The sequence below is a fragment of the Miscanthus floridulus genome, chromosome 7 (assembly GCF_019320115.1).
Source record: "Miscanthus floridulus cultivar M001 chromosome 7, ASM1932011v1, whole genome shotgun sequence".
Taxonomy (NCBI): domain Eukaryota; kingdom Viridiplantae; phylum Streptophyta; class Magnoliopsida; order Poales; family Poaceae; genus Miscanthus; species Miscanthus floridulus.
In genome coordinates this window covers 26,634,290-26,648,928 of record NC_089586.1, presented here as the reverse complement: position 1 = coordinate 26,648,928, position 14,639 = coordinate 26,634,290, and the positions used below count along the sequence as shown (strand labels likewise).

Genomic DNA, 14,639 nt, shown 5'->3' with positions numbered 1-14,639 from the left:
CGGCAGAGCCATGCCGCCTCTCTGCCCGCCACGTTCTCCTGCAACTCGATGCACTCAAAAGCTATTAAGAACTGGATTGGTTCTCGAACAAGAACAGAAGAGAGACAGGAGAAGTAGCAGAGCAGCTAGAAAGAGTGATCAGCAATGGCGCAGCTTAGAGCACCCTCCGACGAGCAGCGGCAGGAGTTGGCGCTGCACGGCGTCGTCGCCGGCGGGAACGAGAGCAGCAACAAGAAGGCGCGCGCGGGGCTCTGCGGCGTGCTCCGCGAGCGCAAGGTGGTGGAGCTGGCGCGCGCCAAGCGGCGGCTGGTGGAGGTCCCCTACACCGCGACGCTGGTGCACACGGCCAACGCGCTCCTGGCCACGCGCGTCTCCGGCGTGGCCGTGGCCGCGCCGCCGGGCCACTGGATCGGCGCCGGCGGGTCCATGATCCTCGAGTCCGACCCGGCCACCGGCGTCGTCCGCAAGCACTACATCGGCATGGTGAACATGCTCGACATCCTCGCCCACATCGCGGAGGCCAGCGACGACGCCGAGGCCGACGGCGAGGCGGTCGACCTCGACCGCCGGATGGCCGTGCCGGTGTCCTCCGTCATCGGCCACTCCCTCGAGGGCCTCACTCTATGGACGCTCCACCCGACCACCAGGTACGCCGGCCGATCTCCACGCTCTTTTTTTTTTTCTCCGATGAACGACTGGTAGAAATCTGCGCGTGCGCGACATGTACGTAATCACCTGCTCGTTTTGTTGCACCAGCGTGCTGGACTGCATGGAGACGTTCAGCAAGGGGGTGCACCGCTCGCTGGTGCCGCTGGAGAGCTCGGCGGACAACGTGGTGGCGGTGGAGCTGGTGGAGTCGGCGCCGGGGTACCGGATGCTGACGCAGATGGACGTGGTGAGGTTCCTCAGGGCGCACGGCGCGGAGCTCAGGGGCGTGCTGTCGCGCACCGTGCGCGAGCTCGGCGCTGTGAACGACACGGTGTTCGCGGTCGCCGGCGGCACCAAGGTGATCGACGCCATCAGGGCGATGCGGGCGGCATCGCTGACCGCCGTGCCCGTCGTGGACGCCGCCGCCGTTGGTAGCGGTACAGAGACCACCCTTCAATACGTGAGTACTGCACGCACCTCCGATCCGAACACCCCGGCGACGCCATCTCCTGTCTGAAATTCCTGTTGCCTGTTGTGCTGCTGCAGGGGAACGGGCAAAGGGCGATCGAGACGTTCTCGGCGACGGACCTGCGTAACTGTCCGGTGGCGCGGCTGCAGCCGTGGCTGGGGATCAGCGTGACGGAGTTCAAGAGGAAGGTGGCCGAGTACCGGGGGAGCAACAGGCCCGTGGTCCCCGGCGCCGACGCCACGGACACCAGCACCCCGGCCGACACCCCCGCGGCTGCCGCCGTTGCCACTGACGACGAGCAGAGCGGCCAGCAGCAGGAGTCGGCGGCGCTGGTGACGTGCTCCCCGGACAGCACCCTCGGCGAGGCGATTGAGGCGGCGGCGTCGAGGCACGTGCACCGGCTGTGGGTGGTAGACGAGGAAGGGCTCCTCCGCGGCGTGGTGTCGCTCACCGACATCCTCCGGGCGGTGCGGGAGGCCGCGCTCGGCGAGGACCGGGAGCTGCACAGCATCGTGTCGTGATCGTGTCGTTTTGAAGTTGGTAGTGGCTGTCTGTCCGTAGCGTCCGCCTGTCTTGCTGCTGCAGGGTACGCGCGGCAGCAAAGAGCGGTCGAGACGTGTTATCGGCGGTCGGTCCGGCCGGCCGCCGGCGAGCTTGTTTTGCCTTGTTGCTTTGTTAGGCTCCTGGCTCTGGCTCCGATCCAGGCGTTGTATTTCGTTTACACGCCTTCATCGTCACGTCTGTTTTTGCATCGTTTTACTGGTCATCAACCATAAATACGTGATGCACTGCCGGTGTTTCCAGTGATAGACGGCAGGATCGATCAGTGTCGGACTGTAAGCGATGATGATGTGCCTGACTGCCTCCTCACGAGCCGCGAGCTGGAAACGTTCAAGCGCTCGAGCACGGGGGGGGGGGGGGGGGGGGGGGGGGGGGCTGTCGCGAGAAAGCATCGAGCCTGTCCGGGTGTGTTTAGCACCTGGCAACACACGATTTTTTTTTTTTTTTGCATACATACTGTTTATCTTCCTCCTTGGCACGAATCGCAAATCACAAGTAACGAATTACAAATCATAGGTAACAATTTTTTTTTTCTATGAAAAGACAAAGACAAAATTTAGTGGCCAAGTCACGAATCACAAGTAACAAATTATAAATTATAAGTAATAATTTTTTTTCTATAAAAGGACAGACAAAATTTGATGGCGGCCCCAGAGTTGGGGGGAAGAAGCTTACCGGAGTTGAGGAAGATGGCAGGCGCGGCAGCGGCAGCGTGGGAAGGGGCGGGCGCCTACGCCGTTGCGCTGCAAAAAATATTCGTGTGCCACCGAGTGATAAAACACCCAGTTGTTGTATAACATTTCCGTATATAAAAATAGATGTGCACGACACTATACATGACCGGTTCTTTTGTGCGATCATTCTTGATAAAAAAATGATCTTTTGTGCGAAATGACCGAGGAGGCTTCCCGTTCTCGAAGTAGACATAGGGGAACGCCGGCCATCTCGATCGGCTTTCCAGTCCGTCGAGTTGCCAAGATTACGAAGAAAGTCAAGTAGTCGACGCGCACTAGACGGTTAGATCGATCTCGCCTGTTGTGGAAGAACAAGGGCGGGAATAGATAGTCGATCGGTGATGCTGAGAGCATCTGTCTAAACCACTGTCTATCCTATCACTAGTAGAGAACAGACCTTTCATCCGAGGCTAAAATAGGCTCTAGTCCCGATATTTTTTGCGCCCGGGACTAGAGAGACCTTTAGTCCCGGTTGGTGTCTCCAACCGGGACTAAAGGTCCCTGCCCAACGGCTACTGCGCTCGGCACAGTGACAGGGGACCTTTAGTCCCGGTTGGAGACACCAACCGGGACTAAAGGTGGACCTTTACTCCCGGTTGGAGCCACCAACCGGGACTAAAAGTCCTCAACCTTTAGTCCCGGTTGGTAACACTAACCGGGACTAAAGGTAGACCCTTTAGTCCCGGTTGGTAACACCAACCCGGACTAAAGGACCCTTTAGTCCCGGTTGGAGCCACCAACCGGGACTAAAGGTCTCCCGGTGGGTTAGTTCAAAAGGGAAGCATCCCATCTATTGTCAGATGTGTTGTGTAGGTGGGGTGGTAAGCTACGCGCGAGGCAATGCATGAGGTCTTGGCTTCGAATCTCATGGGACGCAGCGGTGTGAGGTATTATTTTTTTTAAAGCTGGGAGGACCTTTAGTCCCGGTTGGTGTTACCCACCGGGACTAAAGGTCCCCTTTATTCCCGGTTCCTGACCCGGGACTAAAGGACCCCCTTTAGTCCCGGATGCTTACTCCCGGATGGGGAACCGGGACTAAAGAGGGTTCCCCACCGGGAGTAAAGCCCGTCTCTGTATTAGTGTATATTTAGGTAGTGCAGGCAAAAAAAAAAAAAAAACCACTCCAACAGACTAACTAATTCACTACGCATATCCTATATTTGATAGTGAGGGCAAAAAAAGAAACGTTACCTACTTGACTACTTACTTAACTATCTACTTTTGTTGGTCTAATAAATTTCTCCTCCCACTACCTATATCTGTTGTGCCAACAAATGTCGGTACCTATTTTTCCTCCGTCTATCTCCTCCCCGACACGCACCGAACCGCCCGACGCCGCCCACGCCTTCGCCTTGCCCTCGCCTGCGCCGGCCCTCCACATCCCGCGGTCCTCCCCGAAGTCCTCCTGCTGCCGTGGCCTCGCACTCGAGCTCCCCGTGCCCCATCTTCACCGGCGCCCGATCTTCTCCAGCCGGCGTGGCCTCCATTGGCTAAGTTTGTCTATGGCAAAGGAAGGAAGCAAGGAAGGGGATGACATGTGGGCTCCACATATCATTGACTTGACTGTTAAACTGAATTTGAGAGCTATGATTTAGGTAGTACTAGTGGACTTAGAGTAAAATTCAGGTAGTATAAACATAGATGGGTACCTATGTGCCGATGCGCTCGTCAAGACGCGCGAACGATGCATGCAGTTGCCGATGCGATGGAGCGTGGAGAGTTGGAGACACATCGGAGACATGGGTTGCCTCGTTCATGTACAGCCATGGAGTGAGATAGAGGCGTGCACGCGCGGCGGCACCAATTCCGAGCTGAGAAATGAGGACGCGAGTTCACGCTGGCGTCTTTTTTTATTTTTTTTTATCACGACTGATATGGCGTGATGCAAACAGCGAGACTCGAGAGCATTGACACGACACATGCGGAGACGACTGCTTTGCCACGCACACGGTTCGCTCACGTCGATGTACATCATCGTCGCCTCGTCCTCGTGGTGGCGCGCCGCCGAATCCGGCTGAGCGAGCTTCTTGTCGCCCGTGCCGGCTGAGCGAGGGGGCCTGTGGGGAACCAAGCAGCCCTTTGTTGCCCCGCCGGCCGCCCTAGCCAGCTTGTATTGCCTGGCCCGGATGACGTGGTGTGGTGGCTTGGACCAAAATCGTGTAGTTAGTCCCATCTCTGAGCTATTAGAGAATTGTGGGTGCGTCCGTACCCATAGAAAAATAAAAAAAACAATGATAATATTCAATTTTTCACCATATTTATATCTCCGTGATAAAAGTTTACGCACACACGAGTCGAACACATGCCCCCTCGAATGAGCTTGAGCCCCGGTTAGCAGCCCCCCTAGGAGTCTAGGACAGATGTCCCATCATGTGTGGTGCCCGGCCGGGATCCGCCGGCCCCGCGTCCCGCACCGCCGCACGCCAAACTGCCACGCGAAAGAGATACCCGACGGGTGGGCGGGTGGTGGTCCCTTTCCGGCTTTCCCGACCCGTTTGCCCCCGTTCTGCTCTGGCCGTTTGGATTTGGACTTTGGAGTTTGGAGGGAGGCGCTGGACCGGATAGCCCAAACCAAAAGCCGAGCCCGCGAGCGGTTTTCCCCGTCCGCGCCGGCCCCGCTGCCCATCGTTTCCGGCCCGGATCGACCGTTGCGCCGGGTAGCCAGGCTTTTGCTTCCGGCTTCTTCTGTCCTGTCCTCCTTCCAAATCAGGCAACATCAGTTGTGCGGTCAGTCGGTCCGTTGCACACCCTGGGCCTGGGTTGGGTGGGGCCTACTTCCTGTTTTTATACACCCTGGCCCTGCTACGCTGCTCCTACAGCCTGCAGTGTCGATAAAGAGTTGCGATAGTTTTGCTCGATCAAGCAAAACCAGCTGGAAGGAAACAAAATCCATGCTTCCGGATAGATAGAGTATCTGTATTTCGTCTTTTTTATTCACGGGAAGAGGAAGAATAGAAGATTCACGTGGTCGTGGTGCAGGCGCAGGCTCGCCGACTGTGCGGAGAGCATGTGGCAGCAGCGGCGCTCCTGCTGATCATCACGCTCACGGCCTGGTTGGTTTCTGGGCTGATTTAGGCTGGCTGATGCTGGTTTATTATGAGAGAAAAACACGGTTGGTTGACTGATTTGGGCTGGCTAAAACCAACAAGCGAACATGCTCATTAACATCACTAACATGGTTGGTTAATGGGTATGGTTAGGCAATCGAGTGCGTGGTACAGATAGCACAGTACCTTGGATCGCGCACTTACTTCCACTCGAGTACGCACTCATTAAGGGCGTCCCCAGGGAGGCAGATCGCCAGCTGACTCGGATTTCATCCAATGTGGATCGCCAAAATTCATTGGCCGCGTTCGGCTGATACGGAGCAAATACTGTTCCTGACTAAATTTTACTGTTTACGAATGATTTCGTCTCATAAATTTCTTTAGATTTCTTCAAATTCGTCGGAGCAAACGGCGTCAATGATTATCGCTACCGACGAACGAATCGCTAGTCTATTTGTTTGTACCGAGGCAAGCTGGCCCACCACCTGAGCTACTTCCTCCGTCCCATTGAGTTTGTCGTTTGAAAACCATGCCCCCCTCACAATTACGATTCCCAAGCGACAAACTCAATGGGACGGAGGGAGTACGCACCAACCGGAAGGATGAAAAAACTGACGCTGGACCCAAGTTCTTTGGAAACTGTGTAACCAAATATAGCAACGAATTTTTATATATTATCTGGACACTGGCAAGCTGGCTCTATTACGTGGGACGCCCTAAATTCCTCTCTGCATTGCATTGCAGAACGCAGAGGGGCGTTTAAAGAGCAGTTGACATGTGGGCCCACTCTCCCTACCCCACATGTGACGTGCCAGCGACTCATGATAAATCCTCTACAGTGCAGTCCTTCACACGATGGCTCCGTTCGCGTGCCCTTAAACCTGGCTTGATCAGCTTATTTTTTTATCCGGAACAATGTTTTTCTCTCACAAATTCCTCCAGTATTCCTCCAAACCATCCAGATTCCTCCAGAATTCAGACAACACCTTTGCATTGCAGCGCAGCAGCCTCCCTCTCCATCTCTTCTGTTCATAGTCGTTGGTGGTTGCCATCAAAAGCCTAGCGGAGTGGTAAGACCGCTGCGCCTCCTCCTAGCTGCCCGCCTGCCCGTGGTGTCTAGCGTCCGGCCACCCTACGACGAGGGCCATTTTGAGTTTTGAGTGTCGCCGAAGCTAGCCCGTGTTTAGTTCAAAAAAAAAACTTCCAAAAAAGTGCTACAGTAGTCATCACATTGAATCTTGCGATACGTGCATGGAGCATTAAATGTAGACGAAAAAAACTAATTGCACAGTTTGGTTGGAAATCGCGAGACGAACGTTTTTGGCCTAATTAGTCCATGATTGAACACTAATTGCCAAATAAAAAAAAACCCAACTAAACACGCCGCCAGCCACATCTCGTCCCACACACGTCACAAAATTAACAATTTAACAAGCTCTCATCCGAGCTCCTGCCCTGCCTCACATGGGCGCGCACGGTACCTCCTCTGGGCATCCGCCACGTGTGCAGTTAACGCGCGTGCTAATCCAGATCAGTACAAACCAACCCACGGTTGCAGTCGTCGTGCAGCCGATGGCTTCTGCTCCCTCCGTCCACAGAAAAGCCAATTCTCTACTCGCTTTTCAAGAAGTTAAGCAGTTTAAATTTTGATAAATTTATATAAAAAAATACTAATATTCGTGATACAAAATAAGTATCATTTAATTTGTTATACGATATATTTTTATAATAAATCTATTTGAAGACATAAATATTAATACTATTTACTATAATCTTGGTTAAACATTAAGTTTGATCGACACGAATCCTATAGTTGCATTCTTTCCTACACTGAGGTTTTGTTTGGATGCACATATATTTATCTTAATTTACGTATGTCGAAGACTTAAAATTGATTGAAATGAAATTAAAGTAAGTTCTGTTCCAGGGAGTAATGGTTTGGCTTGGATTACACGATGTCGTATCGTCGACTCGTCGTGTGGTACTGGTCACTCTACTAGGAGTGGTACGACTCGTCGTGACAGACTGACAGGAGCTGCGTGCACCGCTGCTGTCAGTTAACTATTCCGCTCCATCTGATCTGGGTAGTGTTTAGTTTCCAAAATTTTGCTAAATTTTTCAAGATTTTTCGTCACATCGAATCTTTAGACGTGTGCATGAAGCATTAAATATAAATAAAAAATAAAACTAATTACACAGTTTAGACGAAATTCACGAGACGAATCTTTTAAGCCTAATTAGACTATGATTGAACACTAATTATCAAATAACAACGAAAATGCTACAATACCATTTTTCAAAAAATTTCGCGAACTAAACGAGGCCATGATGCGGAGAAGATTTTTAGTCAGCAATTGTGTCGGGTGGAGTGGAGATTAGGGTGTGGGTGCCATTCTATTCTACGGTAATCAATTGTGCCAGTAGTATATTATTAGTACCTGTCAGCTTTATTATCATTTAGAGCTCTATACTACTCCTACATGAGTCATGAGTGTGATTCTCCACCTGCATGTGAAGTTGGAGTGGGTATTTGGGGTGATGCACTGCACGCAGCGGTGCTACGCTGGACCTTTCTTCTTCTTCTTTTTTCAATTTTTTGGCCCGTGGGGCCCACGCTCTGGTGGTGAGTGCACCACTAATTGTGTTCGTGTCATTGTGTGTGCCCAAGCGCACAAGGGGAGCACAATCAATGCAGTTTCTTTTTTCCATTTCTTTTTTGCGCTTTTACTTCATGAGAAAGGGAAAAGTGTGGCTCGAATTAATTCAGCTAAAAGGAAGACGGATCATGTAAAACAGACGGTGGCTCCATGGTTCCTTAACTCCTCCAACTAGAGAAACAGAAGAGTACTATAGCTTCGTATCTATATATAACTCAATTCTTTTCCGTATATCATAGTCATAAGAGTACCATTTCATATCTATATGGAATTAATATCAACACGGATGGCCTTCTTTTTAACGCCGCGACAGATCCTGGCCAATCGTCTGCTCCAAAGAACCCTTTGGAAAAAGTTCCTATAGGTTTAAAATGCTACAAAATTCCTCTATTAATCCTTTGTTATAATGTGGGCCTTAAAAAAGAAACTTGACTGAACAAAAGATCCTTGAACTCTGTTTCCCGTTTTTTCTGCACTTTCCACGGCCACCTGAAAGAGTTATAGAAATTTACACCCCACCCCTCACTCACGCGGTAATTGCACCACAAACTGCAATTGAAGAACTTAAATTTCCGGAAACAGTAACCGCTGTTGCTTATTCACCCCGTATAAAATCTGGAATCCGACCACTACAGTAAAAGGCTTATTTTTACCCATTTTGGCTGCCAAAATTTCTTCACCATTTCTCGTGCATGCAATGCAACCGAATGATATACCTCATGAGTCATGGCCACCTGGCTTCTCCTCAGCAACAGCTCACATTTTTCTTTCTTCTCCACTACCTCCACCCAGCCCAGCTATCTTCCCCACCCCACCAGGCCACCACCACCACCTCTCTCTCTCTCTCTCTCTCTCTCTCTCCTTCCTTTTTCTCCTCTCTTTCTGATGCTTTGACGCCACAGCTCGCCGCTTTGGCCGCCTCTGCCTGCCTCCCACCATCTCCTCTGCCAGTGGTTAAAGCAGGGGGAGGAGCTGTAGGAGGAGAACAGAAGAAGAGAACAGAGAGAAGCGCAGGAGAGGGGGACCGAGGGAGCGGGCAAGATGTTTGACAGTTTGCTCAACTCCAAGTTCTACAACAAATGGTACAGAGATCTTTCCGGTTGATTCGGTTTGGTGCGTGATTGGGAGCTTCGGGCCCGGCTGCTCTCGAAGTTCGTTGCCTGTTTTTCTGGACAGCCGAGTTCGAAATCGGTTGTTTTGAGCTTCCTTTTGCCGACGATTTGTTCAGCCTTCCGATTTGCGCGGAGAAAATGAAGTCGAATGTTTAGCTGCATTCGGTCGCTTAGTCGGGTAGCTGCGTCCCTCGGTTCTTGCGTTCCTCGGATTCCGAATTGTTTAGTTCCACTTCTCATCTGCGAATTCAAGGAACTGTTCCCCGGACTTGCGAGCGCCTTTCCCCCCTCCTTTTTGTAGCAGAGAATCTGGTCCTGTTCTCGATCTATGTTCTGCTTTCCTGCTGTTTGTCCAGATTCCTGCATTCTCGATTTGGCCTGTGTTTGTTTGATTTCTGCTATTCCCCCTCCTAATCGCTGAATTCGTTGTTTGGTGCAGCAAGCACGCAATCAAGTGCACCCGGACTCGGCTGGATCTGCTGCGGCGGAAGAAGCAAGCCATGGTCAAGTTTCTCAAGAAGGACGTCGCCGACCTCCTCACCAACGGCCTTGAATCGCACGCCTTCGCACGGGTACTGTCTTCACTTCTGAAGGCTTGAATTTGAATTGTTTAGTGGTGTCGGACGGATTTGCGTTGGTGCGAATTTGACGAAATGGAAATATTCTTCGAAGCTGAATTGCACGAGAAATTTATGACGAAATGCAGAGCCATGTGATGGTGTTTGTAGTGATATGTTCCTGATTGCTATTACTTAGCCGTTTCCCCCTGAACTGCAGATGGAAGGGCTGATCGTTGAGATGAACCAAGCATCGTGCTATGATATGATAGAGCAGTACTGCGAGTATATTGTGAAGCTGCTCAACCACATGCAGAAAGAGAGGTAATTGTCAGTTGCCACCCTTCTTCAAGTGATGCACTGATTCCATCTTGTGAATATCTGTTTTAGTGCTGCATACACATGTGCTCTGCATGTGTTTGTGTTCTTGCTAGGAAGAAAAAGGGAAACATCATAATCCATCCAATTTTTGTTGCAGTAGCTCTGATTTCTAGTATGCTGTAGCTGATTAAGGTGGCTTAGACTTAGACATCATCCCTTTTGAATATTCAGTTTGATCAGTGCTCTATGGATTCCTAGCCTAAGTGGCTTGTTTGGAGATAATTGCTTCAGTGCATAGCTTGATTAGATATAACTTGATTTTCTTGTTCATTTGTGCTCAAGGCATGCCATACTCCTGTTGTCATGCATATGTCGCATTTAAGATTGAAAATTCTTTCAGTCAAGGTAGCTAATCACTGACTTGATGTTTTTTCTGGTTTAGCAATTTCCATAGTATCCCAAGATTGTACAAGATTTGGATATTCCTACATACACCAGATCCTCTTTTTGCATTTTGCTTACTATAATCATGTGTACTGCCATTTTTCTCTCATCCCCCCAAAATACCACTGTTTTCACATTTAGGGATATGCAGATGGTAGATATTTTTTACTTTGGTTGTTTCTAGTTGTATCATTATCAAAATATCTAGTTCTTTTATTTATCAATTCGATTAATATTACAATAAGACTTTCTTCCAAATTGATCACTGAATCTGTGATGTTCCTTAACAGTGAATGCCCTCAGGAAGCATTGGAATCTGTGTCTACTCTAATATTTGCTGCTGCTAGATTTCCTGATTTGCCTGAACTGTGTGACCTCAGACATATATTTACAGAGAAATATGGGAGTTCTGTCGAGCCTTTTGTTAATTCTGAGGTGCTGAAATTGCTTTTACTTTTCTTATATTTGAGCTGGTCTCCATCGTTTGGAACATATGGATTAACTTAACTTTTCTGTGAAACAGTTTGTTCAGAACCTCCAGAGTAAATCATTTACTAATGAAGAGAAGTTGCGAGTAATGAAACGTGTTGCTGAAGAGTTCTCAGTTCCATTTGATAGCAGGGCATTGGAATGGAAGATAACTTGTGGCTCTCAAAATAAGCATGTAAGGTTTTAGTAAACCTTTTGCATTATCAAATACATGCAAGGACTTACCAAAGGAATAATCATTTGGTAAGCATATATGGGTCACTCAATTCTAATCTTCACATTCTTTTGCCATCAGGATTTTCCAAAGAAGAGTTCACTTAAACAGGAGATGGAAGCATCAGCACGAGATGGACACAAGGTTGATAGGCATGCTGTTCATGAAAGAAAAACTAAAGCTATGCCTGAAGGCTATGAACAGAAGCAGGAACAAAACGTAAAGCCCAAAGATATCCATGTTGTTCCTGATGGCATTGGTCAGCTAGGCGAAAAAAGCAGAAAGAAGTACTCAGATAAACCTAGTGAGAAAAGGCACATGGATAATCCTTTGCCTCCTTTGGACATGAAAGAAAAGAATGGTCAGAAAGAAATGAAGAAATATGACAAAAAAGATAGTCACCATCGGAGGGAACTAATGGATGCGGAGGTGTTGGACCTCAATGGCTTAAAAAAACAGGATGTTGGTGTGGTGAAACTTTCTGGTGGACCTGATCGTAGTTGGGGACATGCTGACTTGGGGCTTAAAACTCTGGGCCTAGAAAAGGAAGAAATTGATTCAACTTGCACCTTGAATGGTAAAACAGTGAACAAGGCTCCTCCTTATTCTAAGCCCTACAGAGTATCAATGGGTGAGAAGGTTGCTGAAGATAGGCAAGATAGACAGCCTGTGCCAGAGAAGGCAGCCAATATGTGTCCTCCTTATGTTAAGCCAAATTTTGAAAAGCATGCAAATCAAGGTGCAAATGGTTACAAGCATAGTGGCGCTGAAGAAACAGGCCACCAGAAGCGTGAACCAATTTATGACCCTGTTTCGGTCAGAAGTAGGATTCCAAAACCACCTGCACATGTTGATGATTATGCTGGAATGGCTAACGAGGAAAAGATGGCAAACCAAGCACCTGATGGCCGAAGAAGACATTCAAGCAGGAGGAATGGAGCCTATGACAATTATGACCATAAAGGTGGTCATGTGCTACCCATAGAAGGCATGGGGGTCGATGATGATATCAACAACGCAAGGCCTTTTCACCGGATTCCTAGTGAGCGAAGAAAGCACAGAAGCAGGCGGAACGGATCGACAAGTGACAGTGACTACAATGGGGCCAGCGAAGACCACGAGTCAGATGGTGATGATGTGAATACAGCAATTGATTTCGGCAATCTGCTGCCCCGAGCCCCTAGTTCACATAGGAAACACAGGAGTCGGAGTGCTGATCGTCGCAAGGGAGGCCGTGATGATGAGGAAAAGATGATGGATAAGCTTCTGATGCACTACAGCAAGAAAGGGCTGGACAGGGAGGAGCACAAAGAAAGAGTCAAATCCCGGATCCCGCGGCCTCGAGCTGATCAACGTGCTGATGATGGAGCTGGAGAACTATCTAATAAAGAAGGGGCATCTGCACATCGTCCTGAAAGAGCTGTATCTCTGCCTTCAGAATCCGCAAGCCCAAAGGCGAAGCCGAAGTCGAAGGCCCCTGTTCGGTCCTTGTCCATGCAGCCAGAAATGTCAAGAGGGAATGTGCATCCAAGTATGCCAGATTTCGACGAACTGGCTGCCCGGATCAGTGCTCTGAGGAACGCATGAGCTGCCACACGACTGTCTTCTGCAATGCTTCTGTTCTTTCAGGAACTTGTACCATGGAATCTGAAATCTGATGGTGCCTGCGAGTCATGTGAATAAGAGGACGCTCGAGATGTAATCGGCCTGCTCTTGCAGCATTTTATCTTGGTGGTATACTTGGTTGTGTTGCTCGGAGTGTGTCTTGGTAGGGTATTGTCATCAGGAAGAGTTAAATGTGGCAATTCATAGGGATACCATATTCTATACCAGTAGTCAGCTACAACGATTTGGATGTGGTTGTCATTGTTGTACTCATAGAACAAATATTGTTGGTGTATAGATGCCCATTGATGCGGCTATGATGATAAAGGAATCTCTTCTTCTTCTTTTTTATAGTTTTTCCTCCATTTGTTGATGAGGCTGGAGCAGATGCCATTTTCTTGAGCAACAATTAGGCAGCCTGGCGGCATTGTCTGATTCCTTATTTAATTTCTCCTGGGGGAGGAAGGGCATGTGACGGTTGCCGCATCTAGCGGTGCCGACGCCGAAAGCTTCTGCTCAGCAGAGCTGCAAAATCATTCTGGGCACGTTCTTGCGTCGTGGATTCGCGAGCAATGACTGCCAACAATATTCTTCTTTCTTGAATATTCCAACCAGTCTTTTGCATTTATTAATACAGGAAAAAACAATTGGGATCTTCGAACCAATCTTATTACTGCTGTACTACTGAATTTTCAACCAAAGCAACCGCTGGTCTTGTTTCAGTATTATTTATTTGGCAACTGCTCCGGTACTCCCTTTTTAAAAATAGCATGAATCCCAAAGCAGGCTATTAAAGAAATTAATTATTTTATATTATTTTGCACCTAGGTCCTGCCTAGGCCCAGCACGTCCTAGCCCAGCCCGAGGCCAACCCTGATCCATAGTGGAAGTAAAGTGTGTGCAAGTCTCCGTGACTCCGTCTTCAGTCCGTCGTTTCTCTCGCGGCTTGCTTCTTCTTCCTTTCCTGAGCAGCGGCGGCCGGCGGACCGAGCCAAGTTCAACCAATACAGTCAGCAGGTCAAGATGAACTTATACTAAGTAACGGCAGTACAAAAGTTTTTACAACTTGTTTATAAGTAGTTGCTTTCCGGAAGGAATTAGTTTCATGAATTCATTACTCAGATACTCAACAATCGCTTAGAACACCTCCTCCAAATTTTTGGAGTAGAATCACGAATAAAAGAAATAGGTATTGTTTAAATCCAGGGTGTAAAGTTTTAGGGTATCACATTGGGGTGTTGTATGGGATGTTCGGATACTAATAAAAAAATAAATTACATAATCCGTCAGTAATCCACGAGACGAATTTATTAAGTCTAATTAATCCGTCATTAGCACTTGTGTTAGTGTAGCACCACATTGTCAAATCATGTACTAATTAGGCTTAAAAGATTCGTCTCGTAAATCAGTCGCAAACTATACAATTAATTATTTTTTAGTTTATATTTAATACTCCTATAAATATTCGATGTGACAGGAAATAAATTTTAATTCGAGAAACTAAACAGGGCCATATTTTATGGCCAGGTTTCTGGCCATTCTATTCTAAGGCGCTGCTACCTAAACAAGTACACGTGAGCACAATGCCATCTGTACATATCTTCTGTCCTGCACCTGTTTCAGATTTCTGGCAATCATTGCAGATACTTGCATTGCAGAAGATCAGCAACGAAGCTGTTGGTTCACTTGGTACTAAGATATACAGGCTTGCATGTCTTTAAGAAAGCGTCCAGCAGTTGCATACAAAGGCAACCATGTTAGGCCTGGTTTAGTTGCCCAAA

General features: G+C 48.6%; 2 protein-coding genes across 2 annotated transcripts; both read left to right on the top strand.

Moving 5' to 3' along the window:
• The first annotated feature begins 20 nt into the window (after positions 1-20).
• On the top strand, positions 21-1,786 carry LOC136462898 (SNF1-related protein kinase regulatory subunit gamma-like PV42a). The gene is made up of 3 exons (XM_066461941.1): positions 21-647; positions 757-1,108; positions 1,195-1,786. Exons 1-3 carry the CDS (start codon positions 145-147, stop codon positions 1,636-1,638), a joined length of 1,299 nt encoding a protein of 432 aa, XP_066318038.1. The 5' UTR covers positions 21-144; the 3' UTR covers positions 1,639-1,786.
• Positions 1,787-8,877: 7,091 nt separating this feature from the next.
• LOC136462897 (uncharacterized) lies at positions 8,878-13,337 on the top strand. The gene is made up of 6 exons (XM_066461940.1): positions 8,878-9,198; positions 9,668-9,800; positions 10,006-10,109; positions 10,841-10,985; positions 11,074-11,214; positions 11,335-13,337. Exons 1-6 carry the CDS (start codon positions 9,158-9,160, stop codon positions 12,838-12,840), a joined length of 2,070 nt encoding a protein of 689 aa, XP_066318037.1. The 5' UTR covers positions 8,878-9,157; the 3' UTR covers positions 12,841-13,337.
• Positions 13,338-14,639: the final 1,302 nt, after the last annotated feature.